This window comes from Apteryx mantelli, chromosome 2, assembly GCF_036417845.1.
Source record: "Apteryx mantelli isolate bAptMan1 chromosome 2, bAptMan1.hap1, whole genome shotgun sequence".
Taxonomy (NCBI): Eukaryota; Metazoa; Chordata; class Aves; order Apterygiformes; family Apterygidae; genus Apteryx; species Apteryx mantelli.
The window spans coordinates 120,286,122-120,305,263 of NC_089979.1; the positions used below are offsets into that span (position 1 = coordinate 120,286,122).

Genomic DNA, 19,142 nt, shown 5'->3' on the forward strand with positions numbered 1-19,142 from the left:
TCTAGGACACTTCCTTGTATGCTCATCTGCCTGCACCGTGCTGATCTGCAGTCTGTTTTAGGCTGCCTATTGCTTGCTCAGCAGAGGAGCATGCAAACAGAAAAAGCTTAAATATTATCTGTTGAATATCCACATTCTTTTTGCCTGCAGTTGTGAAACTCAGCCTGAGACACTTGAGATACAAGAAGTCACTGAAGGTTTCTTACTCTAAGGGCCTGATCTTCTTCAATGTAATTCTAGGTAGAAATTTATACATTCACATGAATGGAAATGTGTGTCCTTGTGCTTGCCCTGTTGGATATGAGTGCACGAGTCTTAATTTTGTACATACCCGGAGCTAATGAGATGCAAGCTCGTGTGTGCAGCATCTTGGAGCCCATGTTCCAGTCACCCACTGATGGCCAGACTGTTTGTGTCCTACACAGTGCTCTAGCCTGACAGAAGCCCTGTAACCAGGCTTTCTGGGCTGGTTGCAAGGGAAAGGCTGATAGTCAGGTTCTGAACTTCCTTTTTCTATGTGTAGTTGTTTACACATGCCAAACTGAGTGTAAAAGGTCCAAGGTTCTCCTAGCACACCCACCTTCTACTGACAGAAGAAATGCACAAGCTGCTGAGCAATGGGGAGTTGCTCTCCAGTAATTACACTTGGTGTCAACAATATGTGAAGCTAAACACATACAGTCATAACAGCTGTACAAGATCCAATGCAGTGATCAGGAATAATAAACACAGAACAAGTAACTGGGACAGAAAAGAGAGCAATTTAATAAAGCAGTATGATGGGCAGCCTGGGTTTCTTTCTGATGAAGGTTAAGAGAATTGGTATAACCAGATTTTTTTTGCTACAAAAGAAAATGAATTGTCTTTAAATACAGAGCAGTATAATTAGTGTATCTTACTAATTGCTGCAAAATAGAAATACATGTGTATGTTTCTGGGCTGGCTAAGGCAAGAAGGTATTGTGAAAAATTGTAGAAGCTTTTAGAAGCAAATACTTTTCTTAAGTACGTCTCCATCCCTGGAGATCCACATGGCTGGATAAAATAGCAAGGGTGCAATAAAAATAAGTACAGTACTTCACAATTTTCCCATGTGAAGGACTATTTAAAAACATCTGTCGGTCAGAGAGATCCTTCTAGGTCATGCATGGAAGAATGGACGGACATGTTCACTGCATCTGGTAAATCCACTTGAAGTCCACCAAGTCATACTAGGTCGATGATTAATGGCAGGATATCATCTGATTTGCAGTGTTCTTTCTGCGTAAGGTTACCAAAGGCCATGTATGTTGATTAAACAGATCATGATGCTGTTTGTGTTAATGCACTGAAAAAGAGGCAGGGAAAAGGAACTGGCAATTTCTCCAGGGAAGTTATTGTCCTGATAAAAGCATCTTTTTGGTAGAGCACAGAGAAAACAAGCTATTCTCTATTCTTTTGAGGAGGGGTAGGGAAGAGGAAAACCACCAAACCGCCTGCATTATTTTGGTGTAACTGAAGCCACCACATACTAGAGTTTGTCCTGGTGGACAGACAGTGAAGGGAGACCAGAATCATGCTCACCACTGCTGATGGCACATGAGGACGTTCAAGGAGAGAAACACAAACAGCGTTCTCTGCCCAGAGCAACATGAGGGCCAAAGCAGCTGATCAGCTGGCGCCCTGCTTTGGCCCTCCTCTGGGACATGGGACTGCCACAGCCCACGGCTTTGGCCATACCCTGGGATTTGCAGCATTTTCTTTACCTGCGTCTGGCTGACCTCCTGGTTGGGATCTCAGTGATTCCCTCTCGGCTTGTCTCATCTCCCTGAGATGTGCCATGCTGGTTAAACCCTCCATGCCTCAGTTTACCCACCTGTGAACAGGGCCTTTGTGGCATCCCCACCGAATTGATGCTGCAGGGTGTAGCTACTCAAGGCATGTGACCCTGAAAGCCATTTTGTAAAGTGTTGACACCACCCCAAAAAGGAAAGTCAAAAAGTTGTCCCAGTTCAGCCCCTGGCCCTTCTGGTGCCGTTAGTGTTAAACAAATGACTCCTATGTAATTTGCTGCAGAGCTCATGCCCGTCCCAGGCAGTCATACTGCAATAGAAGCAAAAAATCAGAGGGGGAGGGGTCCATTTCTGCCCTGCTGCAATAGAAGCAAAAAATCAGAGGGGGAGGGGTCCATTTCTGCCCTGCGTGTGGGGCAGGGGGAGGCACCAGGGATGCACGTGTGGCTATGCACCATACAAACACATACTCTGCCGGACCATAGGGGAGGGCACCGGCCACTCCCCGGCTCCTGCCCCCTACCCTGCCTGCTGCGGCACAGCTGTGCTGCCCCTCGGGCTGTCTTGGGGCTGCTGCAGTGAAGGTGTGGAGGGAGCAAGGGGAAAGGACCCTGGAGGTGGGACAGCTCTGTCCCGTGTGGCACTGGGCCAGGCCACAGTGTGCCCCCTCCCTCTGTGGGGAGGCTGGGGCTCCTGCTCGTCCCATGGGTTTCCGTGCTTACAGTGGTCCCAGCTGTTTCCATTCTCCCTGGCACACCAAGAGGAGCTGTTGCTGCTCTGCCTTCATCCTCTGGGCCGCGAGCAAAGGAGAGCGAGGCAGCACCTGCCTCCTGAAGGTGCCTGGCTCGTCACCTCCTAAAAAACCCAAGATTTCACCTGCCCTGGGGTTTAGCCCCATGTCCCTAGGAGAGATTTGCTACCCTCTACCTGCCCCCAAGCAGGCAGCTACCTTGCACCGTCACAGCACAGTGCCGTGGCTTCCCGGCGTAGCCGGCCACACCGGGGCAGCCTGCAATGGGTGCCCTGCTATGTGCCGCCACACGGGCTCACGCCAGAGCACCAACTCGGCACCACGGGGTTTGCGGTGGCCAGAGGGTTGCAGCACTTCCCCGGGGCCCTCGGTAGCCTGTGCTGCTCAGGGGGTTAAATTTGGAGGGAAGGAGGGAGAAGGCAGCGGGAGCCAGGCCTCCCGAGGAATGTGGAGGCCCCCGGGCAGGCAGCCGGGGGGGGGGGGGGGGAAGGAACAACATCTCCAAACCCCGCGTTATGTTACGTTCCTGCAGAGCCTCTTAAAGGTAGAGGCCAACGTGCAGCCTCCCCACCTTGGCAATGTCCCTTTCTGCTGCCCTGCACCGGCTGCGCTGTCTTCTGGAGGGTCTGGAACTTCCCATGGGGGGGGAGAAAAAAAAAAAGGTGGAAAAAATCATCTGGTTTCTCTCTCTGCAGAAATGGGCCCACTTTTATGTCAGGGATGTACATTGCTTGCTTTAATACTACTGAGGCCTCATTCTTAATTACCCTAAAGCCCTTTGTATTATCCTCCCAATAGAAAACCCTTGACTGGTGTAGATAAATTATACATTTACTTAAGCCTCTTTACAAAGCCAGAGGGAGCATTTGTAATTTCCCGGTGTGATTTACAGCCTGCACATCAGGCTGAGGGGGAGGATTAGTGGATGTTGTGGCACTGCCTTGCTAGATCGGAGAGGTACGCTTACTCCTACAGCAACAGACAGCCAGGCTCCACCCTGCAAATGCTTCTGTGTTATAAATTGTCAACTCTGTTTATATTTTTGCACTGAGGCTTTTATTGCTTTCCCACTAAAACACAGCACATACCTCAGGTATTTCCAAGTGACATGCACGGTCCAGATTCCCACAGGAAATGAGCTGCCTAAGGTATTTAGAGCCCCAGGTAGAAGAGATACAAGGCATCAGACCTGTAAGCGTCCATAAAGAAAATAACGGGAGACTTTTTAAGGGGGTCTAAGGCCAAAGACAATTTTGCCTTCAAACTCATGCAGTGTCTCAGGCCCTTGTCGCTGCAGCTGCCCCCTGACTGTTTTGCACTGCAGCGCCACAACCACGGCTGGCAGCGCAGACCTGAGCCAGCACCAGCAAAGGGGGAGCTGAAATCAGAGCCACGGATGGGGTGCCCTGACTGTAAACCTTCATTTTTGGTATTTAGGACCTGCAAGGATGCCTGCTTAAGCTAGCCAGGCTGCCCGTGCACTGCGAGCCCCTCCTATTTCCCCATACCTTTCCTCAGTGACTTTTGTTTGACTAAAGGACGTTTTTCAGAATCGAGCTGAAGAAGTCCAAGAGTGGCAGCTCCAGCACCTCCCGGGATGGCTCATCTCAGCGCCAAATCACCCGCACCGGGGAAAACCGCCACGCAGCCCAGGCGATGCCGGCCGCTTGGCCTCCCTGCGGTGCTGGCCGCAAATGGGTACCGCGAGTAACCACCAGCTGCTCTAGGATATCGGTCCATACGTTCTCATCCAGATGCCCCACAATCTGCTTTTTCCGTGACTGTGCTGTTGTAGTTTCTCAAAATCTCAGGGTATTTTCTCCCAGCAAGAAAATTCACTGGAGGGAGCCTTTCTCTATGTTTTCTCCAAATCTGCGCAACGTGAGTCCAGAGCCGAGCATGGTGGAAAGCCGGACAAGTCCCCTCCTGCTGGTGTCCCCGGCTCGCGGGGCAGGTTGCTTCGCTGGGGCTGCACCTTGCTGGCCCCACGGGGCTGCAGGCGCCTCTCAGTAGGGCCTTGGGGTGGCTGGGGCCATGCAAGGGCGCTCAGATGTCCTCCAGGATAGCCGGGAAATTCCTCGGATTCCTGGCGAGGAAAGGGTCGCGTTTGTCCATTCATGGCTGAAACGCAACGTTTCTCTGATAGTCTCTAAAGCCCTCTCTGTTTTGCAGTGCTCTTTTTTCCCCCCCGCTGATGCCTGTATAGGTTTCCAGGGCACTTTATGCTGGTGTTTTGCTGCTTTGTGAGGAGGAGGAGATTTCAAGTGGCAGGCAGTTGCCATGGCGGTGAGGGGAAACATTTTCTGGCTCTTTTGATGTGATGAAAGGGAAAGGAAGAGACTTTTTTTTATTTACAGCGTTTCTGGACACGTCACCGTAGGCCGCACTCCCACGTGGTAGCAGGGTTTTCGGGGAGGCGTGAGGTGGCTGGGACGTGCCGGCAGTGAGCAGGGCTGAGAGCCGGCACTGACTCGGAGAATGGGCTCTGCTCTCCTCTTCCTCACCTTGGCCGGTGCCGAAGGCAGCCCCGAAGCAGAACAGCCCAGCGTGGCTGGTTTTCAAAGGGACTGAGGTCCGAAGGTGTGAAGGTGCATTTAGGTACCTAACTCCCACCTCCAAACCTTCATACACCTGGCCATCTCATACCAGAGAGATTTTAAAGACATAGGTTTTGCCTCCTTCAGGTGAGCATGTACTATGACAGCAATCGTGGATCCCTTAATTCCTTTATAGGCATGGGCTGTAAAACACACAAGAACTATAAAAATTTGGGACCACATCTAATTGCAGCATAATGCTGTACAAGTCACTATGGTACAACTTCTCCATTCCAGTAGAAAGTTCAGGTTAATCATCTGTTTGCTTGGAAATATCCCTGGCCCAAACCTTGCAGAAAGAATAAATGCAAGCACAAAACTTCAAAGGTATTTTGCTGCCTAATATTCTTTAAAACCACTGTGAACTAAACACCAAAATGCCTTTGAATTGCTTGGCTATGATTCCTGTTGGAAGGCACTTGCAATCACAGTATGTACTCATGCGTGCAGAGCCTGGAACGAGGCCAAATGTAGCTTTACAGTTAAGTATCTGAAGGTCTTCAGCAGTATTTTCCATGTTGTCTGTGCATGTATTGTTCTTCACACAGCTGATTTTATCCTTTGGCATAGGAAGGAAATGTACTTTACATAGCTGGTGAAGGTCAGCAGTGTCAGAGCATAAATTCAGCAAGAAGGCTGCTTCCCCCAGAGGTGGAGAGATCCTGTAGGTCCAATTGTAAATCAATTTACAGATGTTAGATTACAGATAAAAAGTAACGGCAGAAAATGTATGTATGACCCTTAAAAAAGAAAGTCTGAAAAGGCAATGATCTGAGCAAAGTTACAGATTCTTCCTTGTTTTGTTTTTGAAAGCTGAAAATAGATACTTCTATTCCAAAATATTTCTGTTCCACCACCACGTTTGTTTCCTAGAGATCTGAAGAACTTCATCTTGGTATGTTTGCAGAAAAAAAAACAATAGACATTAGTTGAGTCTCTGGTACTCTGGATAGGAGCTTGCCTTGATTAACTTTACATCCTTTGGTGAGGAGAAGGGAAGAAGGTACGAGAGTGAGGTGTAACTTCCTTTTTGACGGCTCTTTGTCCTGCTTCTATTGCAGATTCCTCCCATGGGTGAAGCAGTGGGATTCATGCTTCTACCCTTATTTACCTGTTCTAGTTCCTTTTTGCAATTCTCTCAGTACATACATATATGGATCAATGAATCAGTTGTTTGGTACCACCTTTGTGTAGTCTTAATTTTAACATTTGACTCTTCTCATTTTGAATGAAAGCAGTACAGCTTTCACATACTCCCACTCCATGTAATACCCACGTTACTGCTGGCGCTTGTTTTTAGCAGAGACCTTTAAGATTACCGCTAACTTGATTTCCAAAAGCACTTTGAAGCCAGTGGGACTTCCTGGGAGCAGGAAGGAAAAAGTACCAAACTCCTAAACTGTTTGCTTTGATTGATCAGCTCTGGAACTTGGAAATTTGCAGCTTTGCACTCGGAAATTCCTGAATCTCATGGTAAAATGTTTTTGACAGTCTCATCCAAGTCTTGTGTCTGTCCTTGTTCCCTGACCACAGAGATCACAGTTAGGAATTGCCTTTCTGAGCCCAACAGTGGAAAGACAAATTCAGCAAGCTCTTTTGGGGGAAGCTGCTTTGAGAATCTGTGAAATTATCCTGACTCTCAGTTACTGGATTATTTAAATCTCCTTTCCCAGCCCAGTCCCGAGGACAAGAGGAATTTACCATCACAAAGCGATTCAGACTCCATGCAAAGCCTGGGCTGAGGGACGGTGCCACGTGCCAGACTGAGCAACTCTGGGCTCACGTTTCCAGTCCTTTTAGGTCCCTGCTCCCGATGGAAACAAACACTGCCCTGAGAGACATCTTCTTGGTTGTGTTTGAAAATATTCATTCGCTGAAGCCAAATAAGGGAAACAAACCAAACACTGCTCTTTGTTCAAGGTTTCTCTACCATGAAGGGTGAGAGATGTTGCAGGTTCCCGCGCCCGCCCTAACAATCTCTTTGCACGAACTGTTGCCTCTGCTGCTTGTGGGAAACGCAGGGTGGTCCACGCCGGGTGGTCGCATGGCTCCTCTCTGCATCGGGCAATCCCCATTTTCAAAATTTGCATTGCCTTGGCCCTTTAAAAGGAAGCTGGTTAGATCCTGAAACTCGGTTTAGGTTTTCCATCTTAACATGAGGAAAAACTTTTTCACTGTGAGGGTGACAGAGCACTGGCACAGGTTGCCCCGAGAGGTGGTGGAGTCTCCTTCTCTGGAGATATTCAAAATGCGCCTGGATGCAATCCTGTGCAATGTGCTCTAGGTGACCCTGCTTGAGCAGGGGAGTTGGACTAGATGATCTCCAGAGGTCCCTTCCAACCTCAGCGATTCTGTGATTCTGTGATTTAGCTGCCCTAATTGAGCTTAACCTCAGGCTCAGTGGATTTGACTAAGTCCCTCAAAAGAGTTACTTTCATACGTAGTTGCGGGCTCAAGCCTGCATCTGCCTGGTGCTAACTCATGTGTCCGAAGTGCGCAGGAGGAAACCCCCTGGCCAGCCGGCTAGCTGGCAAGTGTGCGCAGAAAGCAAACGCCCACGTCCGAGTCGCCCCTGGTACCAGGAGCCCCCTGCTTGCCAGGGCGGCTCTGCATGACCTAGAGGTGAAATTGCATCCGAGCTGCTCTCCCATCCCTGGGGAGGAGGAAGAGTCATTTGCTGTTAGGCAATGTGAAACGTGTGATTTCCACCTGCCCGACCCGCCCTGTCCAGCTAGGGTCAAAACGCAAGGGTGGCCCTCTCCATCGTGGCCAAAAAGGCCCCTGTCGCACACAGCTGCTAGAGGGAACGTGGCCAAAGCACAATGCAGCCTTTAGCAGAGATGATAAGAATAAAGGATTAGACCAGGCCACATATTCATGTCTTTTTTTTTCCCTGACATATTCATGAGCCTTTCTGGTAAGGCAGTTTTCCCCTGTTCCTCGTCAGCTATTATATCTGACAAAACTGCACCCCGTGAAAAACACCGCTCTCAAGAGATCCGGTTACTCGTTCTTTCAATGCTTAGTGACAGATTTTATCAGCTCACATTTTTGGTGCTATCTTTTCCAGAAGGGAACATAACATTGGAAGGCACCTTTTGCTTTACTGAATCCAGTCCCTTGCTCTACTTTTCTTCAGGAGACAGGCAACTATTTTTTTCCCCTTTTGGGCTTTGAAGTGATATCCTCCTGCACATGCCCACCGACAGGGAGGGGAAGGGGAGCAGGGAGCTCTGTGGTTTGCAGGACGGATGTCCAGGTATGAGCGAAATGTCTCCTGAGCTGTCACAGCTTGCATGAAGTGGGATTTAGTCTCGAGACACCCAGATTCTTCAAAAGCAAAGCAAGGCTTGTTCAGCTCGGCCTCGGTAAGCCCCGTGCTTCCTTCCCTCACCCACCCCCAAGGAGAACAAGTTTTAAAAAGGTTTGATAGATGGGATTATTTTCCCTATCTGAAAACACCGGCTTTATAAATCACTTTAAAACTCGGCAGGCCCCAAAGTTCACACGTTGAGTAACTTAGAGCACGCTGGTACTTACAGGCTTGCGGCAACCCCTTCTGCGGGCCCAAACCAGCCGCCCCCTAGGATCAGTGGGGATACACTGCATTTCAGTCGCATATCGGACTGCCGAACCCACCAAGCCCCAGCATTCTGCCTCAGCACTGTAATCCTCCTGAGAAACAAGAAAATCTCTTATCTAATACATTTTATGATTGAATTAACTTCTGCAAGTCTAAAGGTTATCAGAGCTCGAACTCAAGCATCTGGCTGCCATAGAAATAACATCTAACTCTTGTATGGAGCCTATGAATTCTCGTACAAAAGATATGCACCTTTTGCAAGGGTTTATAATGCTGCAATTTTTAAACACATCAGGCTGAAACTTGCTGGAACAGTTGTACTATTTTAGATCTGGCAAACTGTCTCAGTTGCTAAGCAGTGTTTCTGTAAGGGAACTGTTAAAATAGGGAGGGCATTTTTTATTTCTGACACCTTTTGGTCACAGCCCAATTCATGATTATTAAAGGAAACAAATTTGCACATTCCTCAACATCTGGCTGTATCTCCTTGGTCCTGAGGGAGAATAATAAAAAAAAAAATCCTGAGAACACATGCTGGGGCCTGTGTGATCAGTTCTATCAGTTGATTTAGTAAAAGGCACTGTAGCTCCCTACTGATGTTGCCTCTCTCTGGAGTCCTACAGAGACCCCATAAAATAGTTTTCAGAAACGCAGACATTTCTGCCTTGCAGCACTGCATGACTGGACACCCTGGCAGGTTTTGCAGGGGAGCTTGGTTGGTTTTTCACACATTCAGGATCGGTCAGTATCTCAGCACCCTCCATGCGTGCAGAAATCCAGGCGGCTTAGCCTGCGTTCACATAGCCTACAACTTCCACACCAAGAACATAAACTATTTCCCTAACAGCTGAGACCCCCACTTTATCATTTCTGGTACAGAACTAGGGGAAGGTGATTACTCGGAGAAACGTGGTGTAAGAATAATAACATACCTCAACAGCTGGGCAGTGCTGTTCAGAGGAGACAAAGGAAACCCCGTCCTCACTCCTTCAAGAGGTCTTGAGTCACAAGAGCCAGCTCCTGCCTTTTTAGCAAATTATGACTTTTGCAGTCGTAACATTATCTAGGTTCTTCTTAAATCCAGCTGTGCTATTTGACTGTATGCACACACCGCCACTACTGAAACAAACATGCTGTTTGCACGCTGGGTGTATCTGAATCTGTATGCATGGACGTGTGTTTATTTTATAGTATCTTCTATTATTTTTACACGTACCTGCTGTTGATTTTCACCAAGTACCTGCTCACTGCAGCTTATGGGATTACATAAAAAGCGTAGCTGACCGCTCCCCCACTCTCTCCAGTGCTTGTTTTGCCACCAGCCCCCTCTGTCCCCTCTCAAAATTACTTATTGTCCTTTATATAATTCCTGCCGTCTATCCCTCACAGCAGTGTCCTGGCAATGTTGAGGCCTCCACAAACAATGCCCTATAATAATAGTTTTAGACTATGATTAGAAAGCAAATAACATATATCATCAATCTTGGGAAACGAGCATTAACTTCAAACACGATTCTATTTCATGGAATTCCCCCCCCCCCCCCCTTAACGCTGTGGGGCTAGAAACGCGTTTTTCCGCAGCATCGCTTTGCAGAGGTCCCGCAGCCCGCCTAACGCCGGCTAGCTCTTGTCCGCCCCGTTTCGCCCAAACTCAGCACCGGGGGCTGCTCCGGGGGGGCTCGGGCCCCTCTGCCCGCCGCGGAGCCGGCCCGCTGCGGGCCGCCCCAACGGCCGCCCCAACGGCCGCCCCGCGCCGTGCAGCGCCTCCCGGCGGGCCGCCACCGCCACCACGTTGCAGAGCGGCGGGGCCGCCGCCGGACTCCGCCCCCGCCTCCGCTCCCGGCCCCGCCGCCGCCGCCGCCGCCGCCGCCTGGGACGGCCCAGCCAGGCACGGCACGGCGCGGCACGGCGCGGCACGGCGCGGCGCGGCGCGGCGCGGAGCGGAGCGGAGCGGGGCATCCCGCCGCTGAGCACCGCCCGGTGAGTCCGCCCCGGCCCCGGCCCCGGCCCCGGCCCCGGCCCCGCGCAGGGCCCCGGCGGCGCTGCCGGCGCGGGCAGGGGGTGCCCGGCCCCGGCCCGGCCCGGCCCGGCCCGGCCGCCGGTTGCCGTGTCTGCCCGCTGCAGCGCCACGTGCGGAGCCGCCTGCGCCGGGCGAGGGGAGAGGGAACTTCCCGGCGCCGCTGCCGCCGCTCGTGCTCCCGGCCCCGATGGCGCACAGCGGCCGCTGTTTTCTCTTGCTCTAATTTTGATTTTGTTTTGTTTTTTTCCTTTGGCGCGTCTTTTTCTCCCGGCGCCCCCTCGCCGAGGAGCCTGCGGGGATGCTGTGGTGGGCTTGAGCACCTCGCCGGGCGGCACCCTGGATTTCGGGTGAGGCAGGGAGGCACGCATGACCTGGCAGCGATGGATAAATATGACGACCTGGGCCTGGAGGCCAGTAAGTTCATTGAAGACCTCAACATGTACGAAGCCTCCAAAGACGGTCTCTTTCGGGTGGACAGAGCCCCCGGCAACAACCCTGAGTTTGAGGAGACCAGGAGGGTTTTTGCTACTAAAATGACCAAAATCCACCTCCAGCAGCAGCAGCAGCAAGAGGAGCTGCTGATGGCTGCCTCGGGCTCCCTCAACGGCAGCGCCAGTTTTGGTGTCCCACGGCCAAGTGTGCCAGGGCCCTGGGGTGAGCCGCAGGGTGGCCGGGCCCAGGCAGGTGGCAGCGTGGCCAAGCCGCCCCTGGCCTGCACTGCGGCCGGCCCTGCTGGCCTCCCGCACTCCTTGGCTTTCCCTGGCCAGCCCCCAAACCCGGCCGGGTACGGCTGCGGGGATAGCATCCTGGGGGCACACGGATGCCACGGGGCCACCCCCAGGCCCTTCCCGCCTGCCGCCCTCGGGTGCTGCCTTGCCCCAGGGGGCCCAGCCACGCTCCAGAGCTGGGATGGGGATCTGGATGGGTTTGCCATGCCCAGACCTGCTGCAGGGAATTGGCGGCCAAACATCCATCCTGGCAATCAGCTGCCTCGAAGTCCCACAAAAGCCCATGGCGAGCCTCAGCTGCACCAGCACTGGTCTTCGGAGGGTGGCCGCAGGAGCTGGGAAAACGGGAGCGAGGGCCAGAGGAGCAGCCAGGGCCATGAGCACAAACCAGCAGGGCAGCGGTCCTCCTCCTTCTCGCAAGCGCAGAGCCTCCCGGCCTCCTCCACTGGGTTTGAGGAGGGAGTGCAAGCGGGTCTCTCGCAGCAGCGGTCGTCATCCTTCTCAGCCCCATCCACACCGCCTGCCCCGGGGTTTTCGGGCCTCTCCGACTCACATGGTCTGAGTGCTGGAGTGGATATCCCAGCCACAGACAAAACCAGGGATGGCGGCCAGCGGTGGTACCACGACAGTCCTCCATCCTTCTCTCCCGGCTCAGCTCCGGCACCCGTGCCCCTGAGCGTGGACTGTCAGCAAGCCAGCGCTTGTCCCAGTGCTGCCAGCCACTTCGTCACTCATGGGCAGAATCACAGGCCCAACAGCAGCGGTGCAAACCCTGAGCAGAGTACCTCCAACGCGGCTTCACATGGCCCGATGACTTCAGATGCTCCCAAGCCACCTTTCAGAGAGGGTCTAAGTGCTCTGCAGTCCGCCTCTGGACACCAGGAAAACTCCGGGGCGACAAAAGTAAAATTACCTTGCCAGACCCTCCTTCCACCACAGGAGCAAGGGCCATCTGCTGCTGAATTAAAATTAGAAGCACTCACCCAGCGTCTGGAGCAGGAGATGGATGCTTGTCCAAAGGCTGATTACTTTGGTAAGTGTAATTGCAGAAAGGCATAATTAAAAATTGTTATGAATATAGTTCATGACTAAATGTTGCAGGGTTCACACCTTCAGGGTTGCATTTCCCTGGTACTTTTATTTGGTTATCCTTTTTCAGTTGCTCACGTGTTTTTATTTAACTGTTATTTATCACAAGGACTGGTGCTCTTTTTCCTATGAAATTTTATTTTTAATCCAGCTCCTTAAATTTTAAAGCAGACCTGGTGTGACAGCTTTGGGGAGGAAAGTGCTGAGGACAAGCTGGAACAGACACCATCTTTTGAAGTTATCCTTCTTTACTGACTGGGAGGCACTTAACTTTTCTTAACAATATTCATGATTCTCAGTCTCATAGAAGTTTGTTACACGACCATGTTTGAATAGAAAGATAGCTTTCTAGACTGCTGAAGAACTGGATGGTGTCAAACCCTACATAAGGACCTACGGACTGGAGAGCGCAGTTCAGCTCAGAGGAAGCTGTGGTGGACTTCACTTGACAGTAGACACCACGGAGGCCGTCATGGTTGAACGTGCAGCGCGCTCCATGTGCAGCGGGTGTAATGAAAATGCTGTGGTGACCAGGGTTTTGTGACTTGCACAGAAATTGCAGCTTGAGTAGGTTCTGAGGATCTGACCATGTGTGGTTGTGAATTTTCTTGAAAAGAAGTTGACTGAGGATGTAAAGGTTGTTCCTTTTTCAAACTGATGGGGATTTTCTTTTTCCCAAGAGTCAGTTCCCATCAACTCTGAGTGGGTGAGCGGATCCTGAATACTTCTGGAAAACAGGCAATAGATACACTTTACCCTAAATCTCAGGTCCACAAGTAATCCAGACCACCACCAGATATTACTTTGGTATTTTGTGATGAAAAGAGCCTGCTTACATGGGAGGATTTCTGAATGAGAAAATTAAATGCCCTGCTGGCTTAAACTGATTTAGTATCACAGAATGGCAAAAAGTCAATGGCAAATGGGGTGTTTTCTTTCCCTGTCTCTCGTGGCCACCTTGTAGTGTAACAGCAGAGGAGGTAGTTCAGCCATTCAGTTCTCTGGAAGCAGGAAACCTGGTGTTGCTTTTGCTAGGAAGGGTGAGAATTCTGCTGCTAGTTTAACTAATGACAGCAGCAGGTCCAGTATATATTTTCCTCATGATTTTAGATCTATGGTGACAAAAGTAGAAGCAGGAATAGATTAAACTCTTTAGCCTAATACAGAGAAACAGTTTGCATCTCAGACTGCATAGGTCCCATTGCATATAGTCAGTTTGCTTCCTGTCCGCTGTGATTGCCGAGTAATGCAGCGGTGGCCTGTACATACACCAGTGACCCTTAGAAACTGTGTTGCTACCTTGAACTTTACATTATGCTTCACTAATGTGGTTGAAAGGACCTCTAAGTAATTAGTTGCAAATTCCATAGTAAAAGGTGTTTCTGGCTACCTCTATAGTTGTGATATTCCCCTGCAGATGGCTTTGCTGTGACTATTTAGCTTAATATTTGAGATTGAATTTAACCTTGTACCAGGGCAGGTATGGTTTTACTTGTTGCAGAACAGCGACCTGAAAAGTTGCTTTACTTGGATCATTTCAGCCTGGGAATGTGTTTTGATGCTTTATGTACTGTTCAGGGAGCATGCAGCTTGAATGAGCTCAGAGAACCTCACCCCAAGAGATGCTGAACTCTTTTGAAAAGGAGCTGATTAGGAACATGAGTTTGGGGAGATAGTGTTCAAAATCTGAATATTTTGCTGTAGGCAGCCTTCTACTCCACTGGATAGGTTTCAGGAGTCCCTTCAACTGTATAACCCCCCCTTCAACCCTTCAGTCCCTAGTAAAAAGTGTACATGGGAATGAGGTGAAAAAGCAGGCAGGATGTAATTGGTGGTTAGATTATTTTTACATTTTTGTCACAAAATAAGTGGTAGCAGCAGGGAGATGCTTTTATCTCTCAGGAAGTCTGCAATGAGGTAGTAGTAATTCTGGCAACATGGAAAGTCTTGCTGGTCAGCCCTCTGAATTACCTGAATCAGAAACCTGGGGAGGGAGAAGAAATGGAGGCCGCCTAATTCCTCATGAGATCTTCTGACATATTCCTGGCAGGAGGTTTTATACTCATATGTGTTTAGTACAGCTGCTGTGCAGCAATGTGTGGAAAGAAGGAGAGTGAAGAAGGGCAGGGAGAGTGAAAAATGAAAAAATGCAGTCATGATAAAGGAAGAAATAAAGTTTGGTGGAGTCTCAGCTCTATGGAAGAAGACTTAGCAGAAACCCTGTGGACGACTAAGGAAAAAGAAAGGGATAGTTCAGAGGTATTTTAATTCTGTGCCCCTCCCCCCTTCTTTCTATCTTTTATTTTCAGTTTTTCACTGTTACTCCAATTTACTTCCTTTGATAGAAGAAAGGACCAAGTTGGTCTTTTGCATCTATGTTTGCTAAGCTATACCTTCAAGTTACTAAACTTCAACATGGAAAATAAATATCTTTATGTGATAGAAATAAAAAGGATCACCAGTTGTTTTTTTTGCAGACATTCCTCCCACATTTCTGTGAACTTTAATGCGGCAGCTTTGCAGTGCATCAGAGCCAGGAAGTGAAACTAGGATTGAAGTGCAAATGACCAAACTGTTTTATCTAAAATGCTTTCAGCTCTCCTAATCTTGGGGGCTGTTCTTGTGACAAATTTTTTAAGATAGATCTATCTTAGGAAGGTCTAGTCTTTCATTCAGTCTCTGTTTGGACTAGATATTAATCCTGAACAATTCTGAACCCAGTAAAGGAGCTGTTTTTTCCTTTGCTATGTGAAAACAAATGTGTGTAAATGAAAATCTAAAAAAGGATAAGCTAGGGACTAAACATAACGTAGGTAGGATGTTCTGCTGAAGAATAACAGACAGTCTGGCTGCCAGCACAAGCTCACTGTACACAGTACATTTGTCTGCTCAGAGTGTGTATGATAAGTGAAAGGAAAGAAGCAAACAAAGCCAAGAATTTTCTGTTTTTTTAATAACGGCATATGTGTGAGCAATATGGGATAAATCAAACCTACATGTGTCTCTAAAGGAATTTGGGTTCTCCAAGAATGTTTTTGAAGTGCTGTCTTGATTTATGTGGGCTTTTGGAGGTGGACGTAGTGAGTGTCAGGTACTACCCAGGTTTTTATGCTTGGGGAGGGAAGTTCTTAAATCTCTCTCTGACGAGGCACGTTCCCAGTGCAGCAGAGAAAGGGCCCCAGATCCCTGGGAGGTGCCTCTGGAAACCAGCTTTGATTGTATTCAAGTTTTTGGTGTACAGTTTCTAGGGAACATCCAGGAATGAGGTGTCTGAATCCCACTGATTTTCCATGGTTGCCTGAATTCCTTATGCTCCTTTGGATATACCAGTCTTAATTTCCATGTGGTGAATGGGAAGATTAATTAAATAGGAGTGTCTGGGGGAGTTGTCAGTCCTGCACCAGCACCACCCAGTGCAATGCACATGTTTCCAGTTAGGTGAAGTGGTCCCATCCCAAGGACTAGCGAAGGACTAGTTTTCAGGTGAGAATTGAGCAGGTGCACAACTAAATTGAGCGTTCAGCTTGGGCTGCATAGAAGTAACCTGATACGGGAATGTGGCTCATGCCCATGCAGGCCTGACTGGGAGGCAGTGAGGGCTATAGAAATTTTACCATTCACTTTTGTAGAACAGGATAAACCCTGTGGTACAATATAATTCTTTGATCTGCAGGCACAGATTGAAAGTTTTACAGGTGTAACTTACAGAATCATGTTTTTACTAGTGCTTCTTTCATATAGACAGATGCAAATCTCAGTCTGATAAAGACTAACTACACTGTTACCAGGAGCTTTTTAAAACAATTTTCATAAATGTGTTTCTTGTTATAAATATTTGTTAGGTGTTAAGTTCTGGCTTCCTTCCTTTACACTTAGAGTAGAGCTGATAAGCTGCAGGTACTTTAGGAGGGCCCCAGGCATCTTGTTTTGCAGCTAAATGCCAGGATGCTTCCTAGCAGTCAAACAGAGAAGATTTCAGAAAGTTTGCAGATTTCTTTTCCCCCTTCACAGGAGCAGAACTGCGGGTGGATCATTTAACCCCAGTGGAGACAAGGAACCCTAGCACGTATGAATGGATATAATTAGCTCGAAGGCCGGTGACACCTTTTCAGTCTTACACATAGGGAAGTGAGCGTGTTACCACTGCTGAAACAGCAGTCGATTTAACTTTAAGGCTATACATGCTTGCGGACTTTACCAAACCCAACTGATGACCATGCACCAAAGAGTAATTTCAGAACTGCAGAGTGGAGAATTTTCTGGTCGAAATTAGAGTTTTTTCTGAGGTTTGTTCTCTAACAGCATCTTTTCCATTGGGAACAAGTGAACACATTGCTCTTTGCCTGCTGTTGGGAGAATGCAGCAGCCGGAAGGAGACCTGTGTGCAGTGGAGAGGAGGGAGGCAGAGAGAGGGGAGTCATGGTGTAGTGGGGAAAGCTGGAAGGATCACAGCACATGGGTTAGTGCGTGTGTACAGAATGCAAAGCTTATCTCACTGCAAGGAAGCAAGCAAGTAAATATTTGTCTGGGATATGGCTCTTTAAGATTAAAGCAGCATATGCTTCTCTTCCCCTTGGGGCTCTTGGAGGCTCAGCTGGATTTGCAAGTTAAGAAAAAAATCCATTCTAAAAGGAGAGAAAAAGAAAGGAGTGCAGCCAGGGGATCAATAGGTCTTTCAGGCAGAAGACTGTTGCAGTGGAGACTGAAAGTAATAAGGAACCTGACTCATTTTGCACTGGAGTTAACATAATCTCTTTTATCATTATAAGGTACTTAAAATGTCACTGACGTGAGCCTGATGGCATTTTACACTTCACTGGCACTGTGTACATGACAGTCTGCAATGCAGCAAAGTTGAGGGGTCAAGAATGTTTCACACAAAAAACAGTACAGAAAAATTGCACATATCAACTCTTAATTCTTTGGGCAGAGAAGTACCTGCACATCTTTGCTACCATTGAGTCATGATATGGGGTTGATATGAATGATGAGATTGAGTGATGAATGGAAGTCAGACTGCCATGTTTTCCAGGCACTAGATGTTCACACAGGCATCCAGATCTACTTGAAATCAACTGTTTGGAAGTGTGATTGCACAGTGATGGACAACAGCTCACCAAGGTACACAGTATGTAGGAAGGCCATGTCCCTGCCACACTGAATTTACAGTTTAATATAGAAGTGACTTTTTTAAGGTGAGCCACAAGGAGATTACATCAGATTTTAGGGAAGGTCTGAAGTAAAAATGAAATAACTAAACATCATGTTAGGTATGACATGATGAAGTCATTTTAAGTGGACAGTCTTTTTGAGGACTAGGTTTTCATGGAATAGGTGGGTCTTCAAGAGTAGCTTCATGCATGTCTTCCTTGTCAGAGCATGAAATAGGAACAAGGCAAGATAAAAGCTGGGTTACAGCCCAGAGGCAGCAGGGTATACTTCTAGATTAGCTGTGTGCATGTCTGGGCAGATAGGAAAGATGATACTGGAGGTATTTACGTGCAAACACTGTGGGGGTTTCTTCCACGTGCAACTGGGTGTTCTTCAGGGTAAATCCAGTCTCAAGTATGGAGGGGTCAAAACCTTTCAAAATCATCAGGTATGTAATCGTAGAAGTTATTGCAGTTACATCTGCTGGAGGAGAATCAAACTGATTACAGGAATGTGTGTCTTTCATGGAATAAGTAAAAGGAGTAGGACAGATTTATTCTTCTAAGTGCCATTTCTGGATTATCTGTGTACACAGACACATACCACCAGAATATACCCTTCATCCTGCCAGTGCATTCCTCTTATTGAAGACTGGATTGAGGTAACAAGGAAATCTGGCCTGTCATTGACATTAAAGTATTCATACCATCACATTTGGTCCTCTAAGCTTAAGTGGTGGTCTTAGGAAACCCAACTAGGAACACATGTAGAAAAGTTTGGCTGTTCTGGACTCTGCTAAGAAGAGGGGAATGAAGAAACTGTGTTCTTGGTTTGTAAATAGATGATGTTTGGCGTGTAGAAGGAAATCATACCAGCCAGTCCTAGAAAATGCTGTTCACCATTCTTTGCATTGAAATCCTAGCAAGAGGTGTACAATAAGTAAATAACCCCTTCCAGTGAATGTGAAATACAACACTTAGAGGAAAAAATGTCTTTTGAGCCTTTGAACCTGTGGTAAATAGAAATCCAGCTGTTGAATTTTGAGGGTGGGACTGACATTTCAGATTGAAGGATGGATTAGATTTCAGTTCTGACAGCGCTCGAAGTCTGCTTCTGACCTGTTTGATCTTGTGAGCTGAGGCTATTTCCGGTGGCAGTGTTTCTTGTGATTTACAGTGATGAAATCCAGTATGATAGGAGTTGGGACACAGCTTACAAGGCATGTTTTCAGCCCCAGCTGTGCCCCAAAGGTCCTATTGTTCAGAAGCTCAGATGTAACTTGGGCAGTTGCTTTCCACATGATGCCACATGATGCTAAATGAACAGAGATTTCTTTGTTGTCCGGGGCCAAGCTGCCCTACCAGCAGAAATTGAACTGAAATCAGCAGTTTACATCCCTTTCCTTTTCCAAATCTGGCTACCATTCTGCCAGTGCGCTCAAGTGTGAATTTA

At 48.4% G+C, this 19,142-nt stretch overlaps 1 protein-coding gene across 1 annotated transcript in view; it reads left to right on the forward strand.

The window, feature by feature from the left end:
* The first annotated feature begins 10,787 nt into the window (after positions 1 to 10,787).
* Positions 10,788 to 19,142, forward strand: part of LIMD1 (LIM domain containing 1) — a 46,484-nt gene continuing 38,129 nt past the window's right edge. Inside the window, exon 1 of the mRNA XM_067291372.1 lies at positions 10,788 to 12,483. Within this exon, the coding sequence (XP_067147473.1) occupies positions 11,103 to 12,483 (1,381 nt within the window). The 5' untranslated portion in view covers positions 10,788 to 11,102. The remainder of the gene's footprint in view (positions 12,484 to 19,142) is intronic.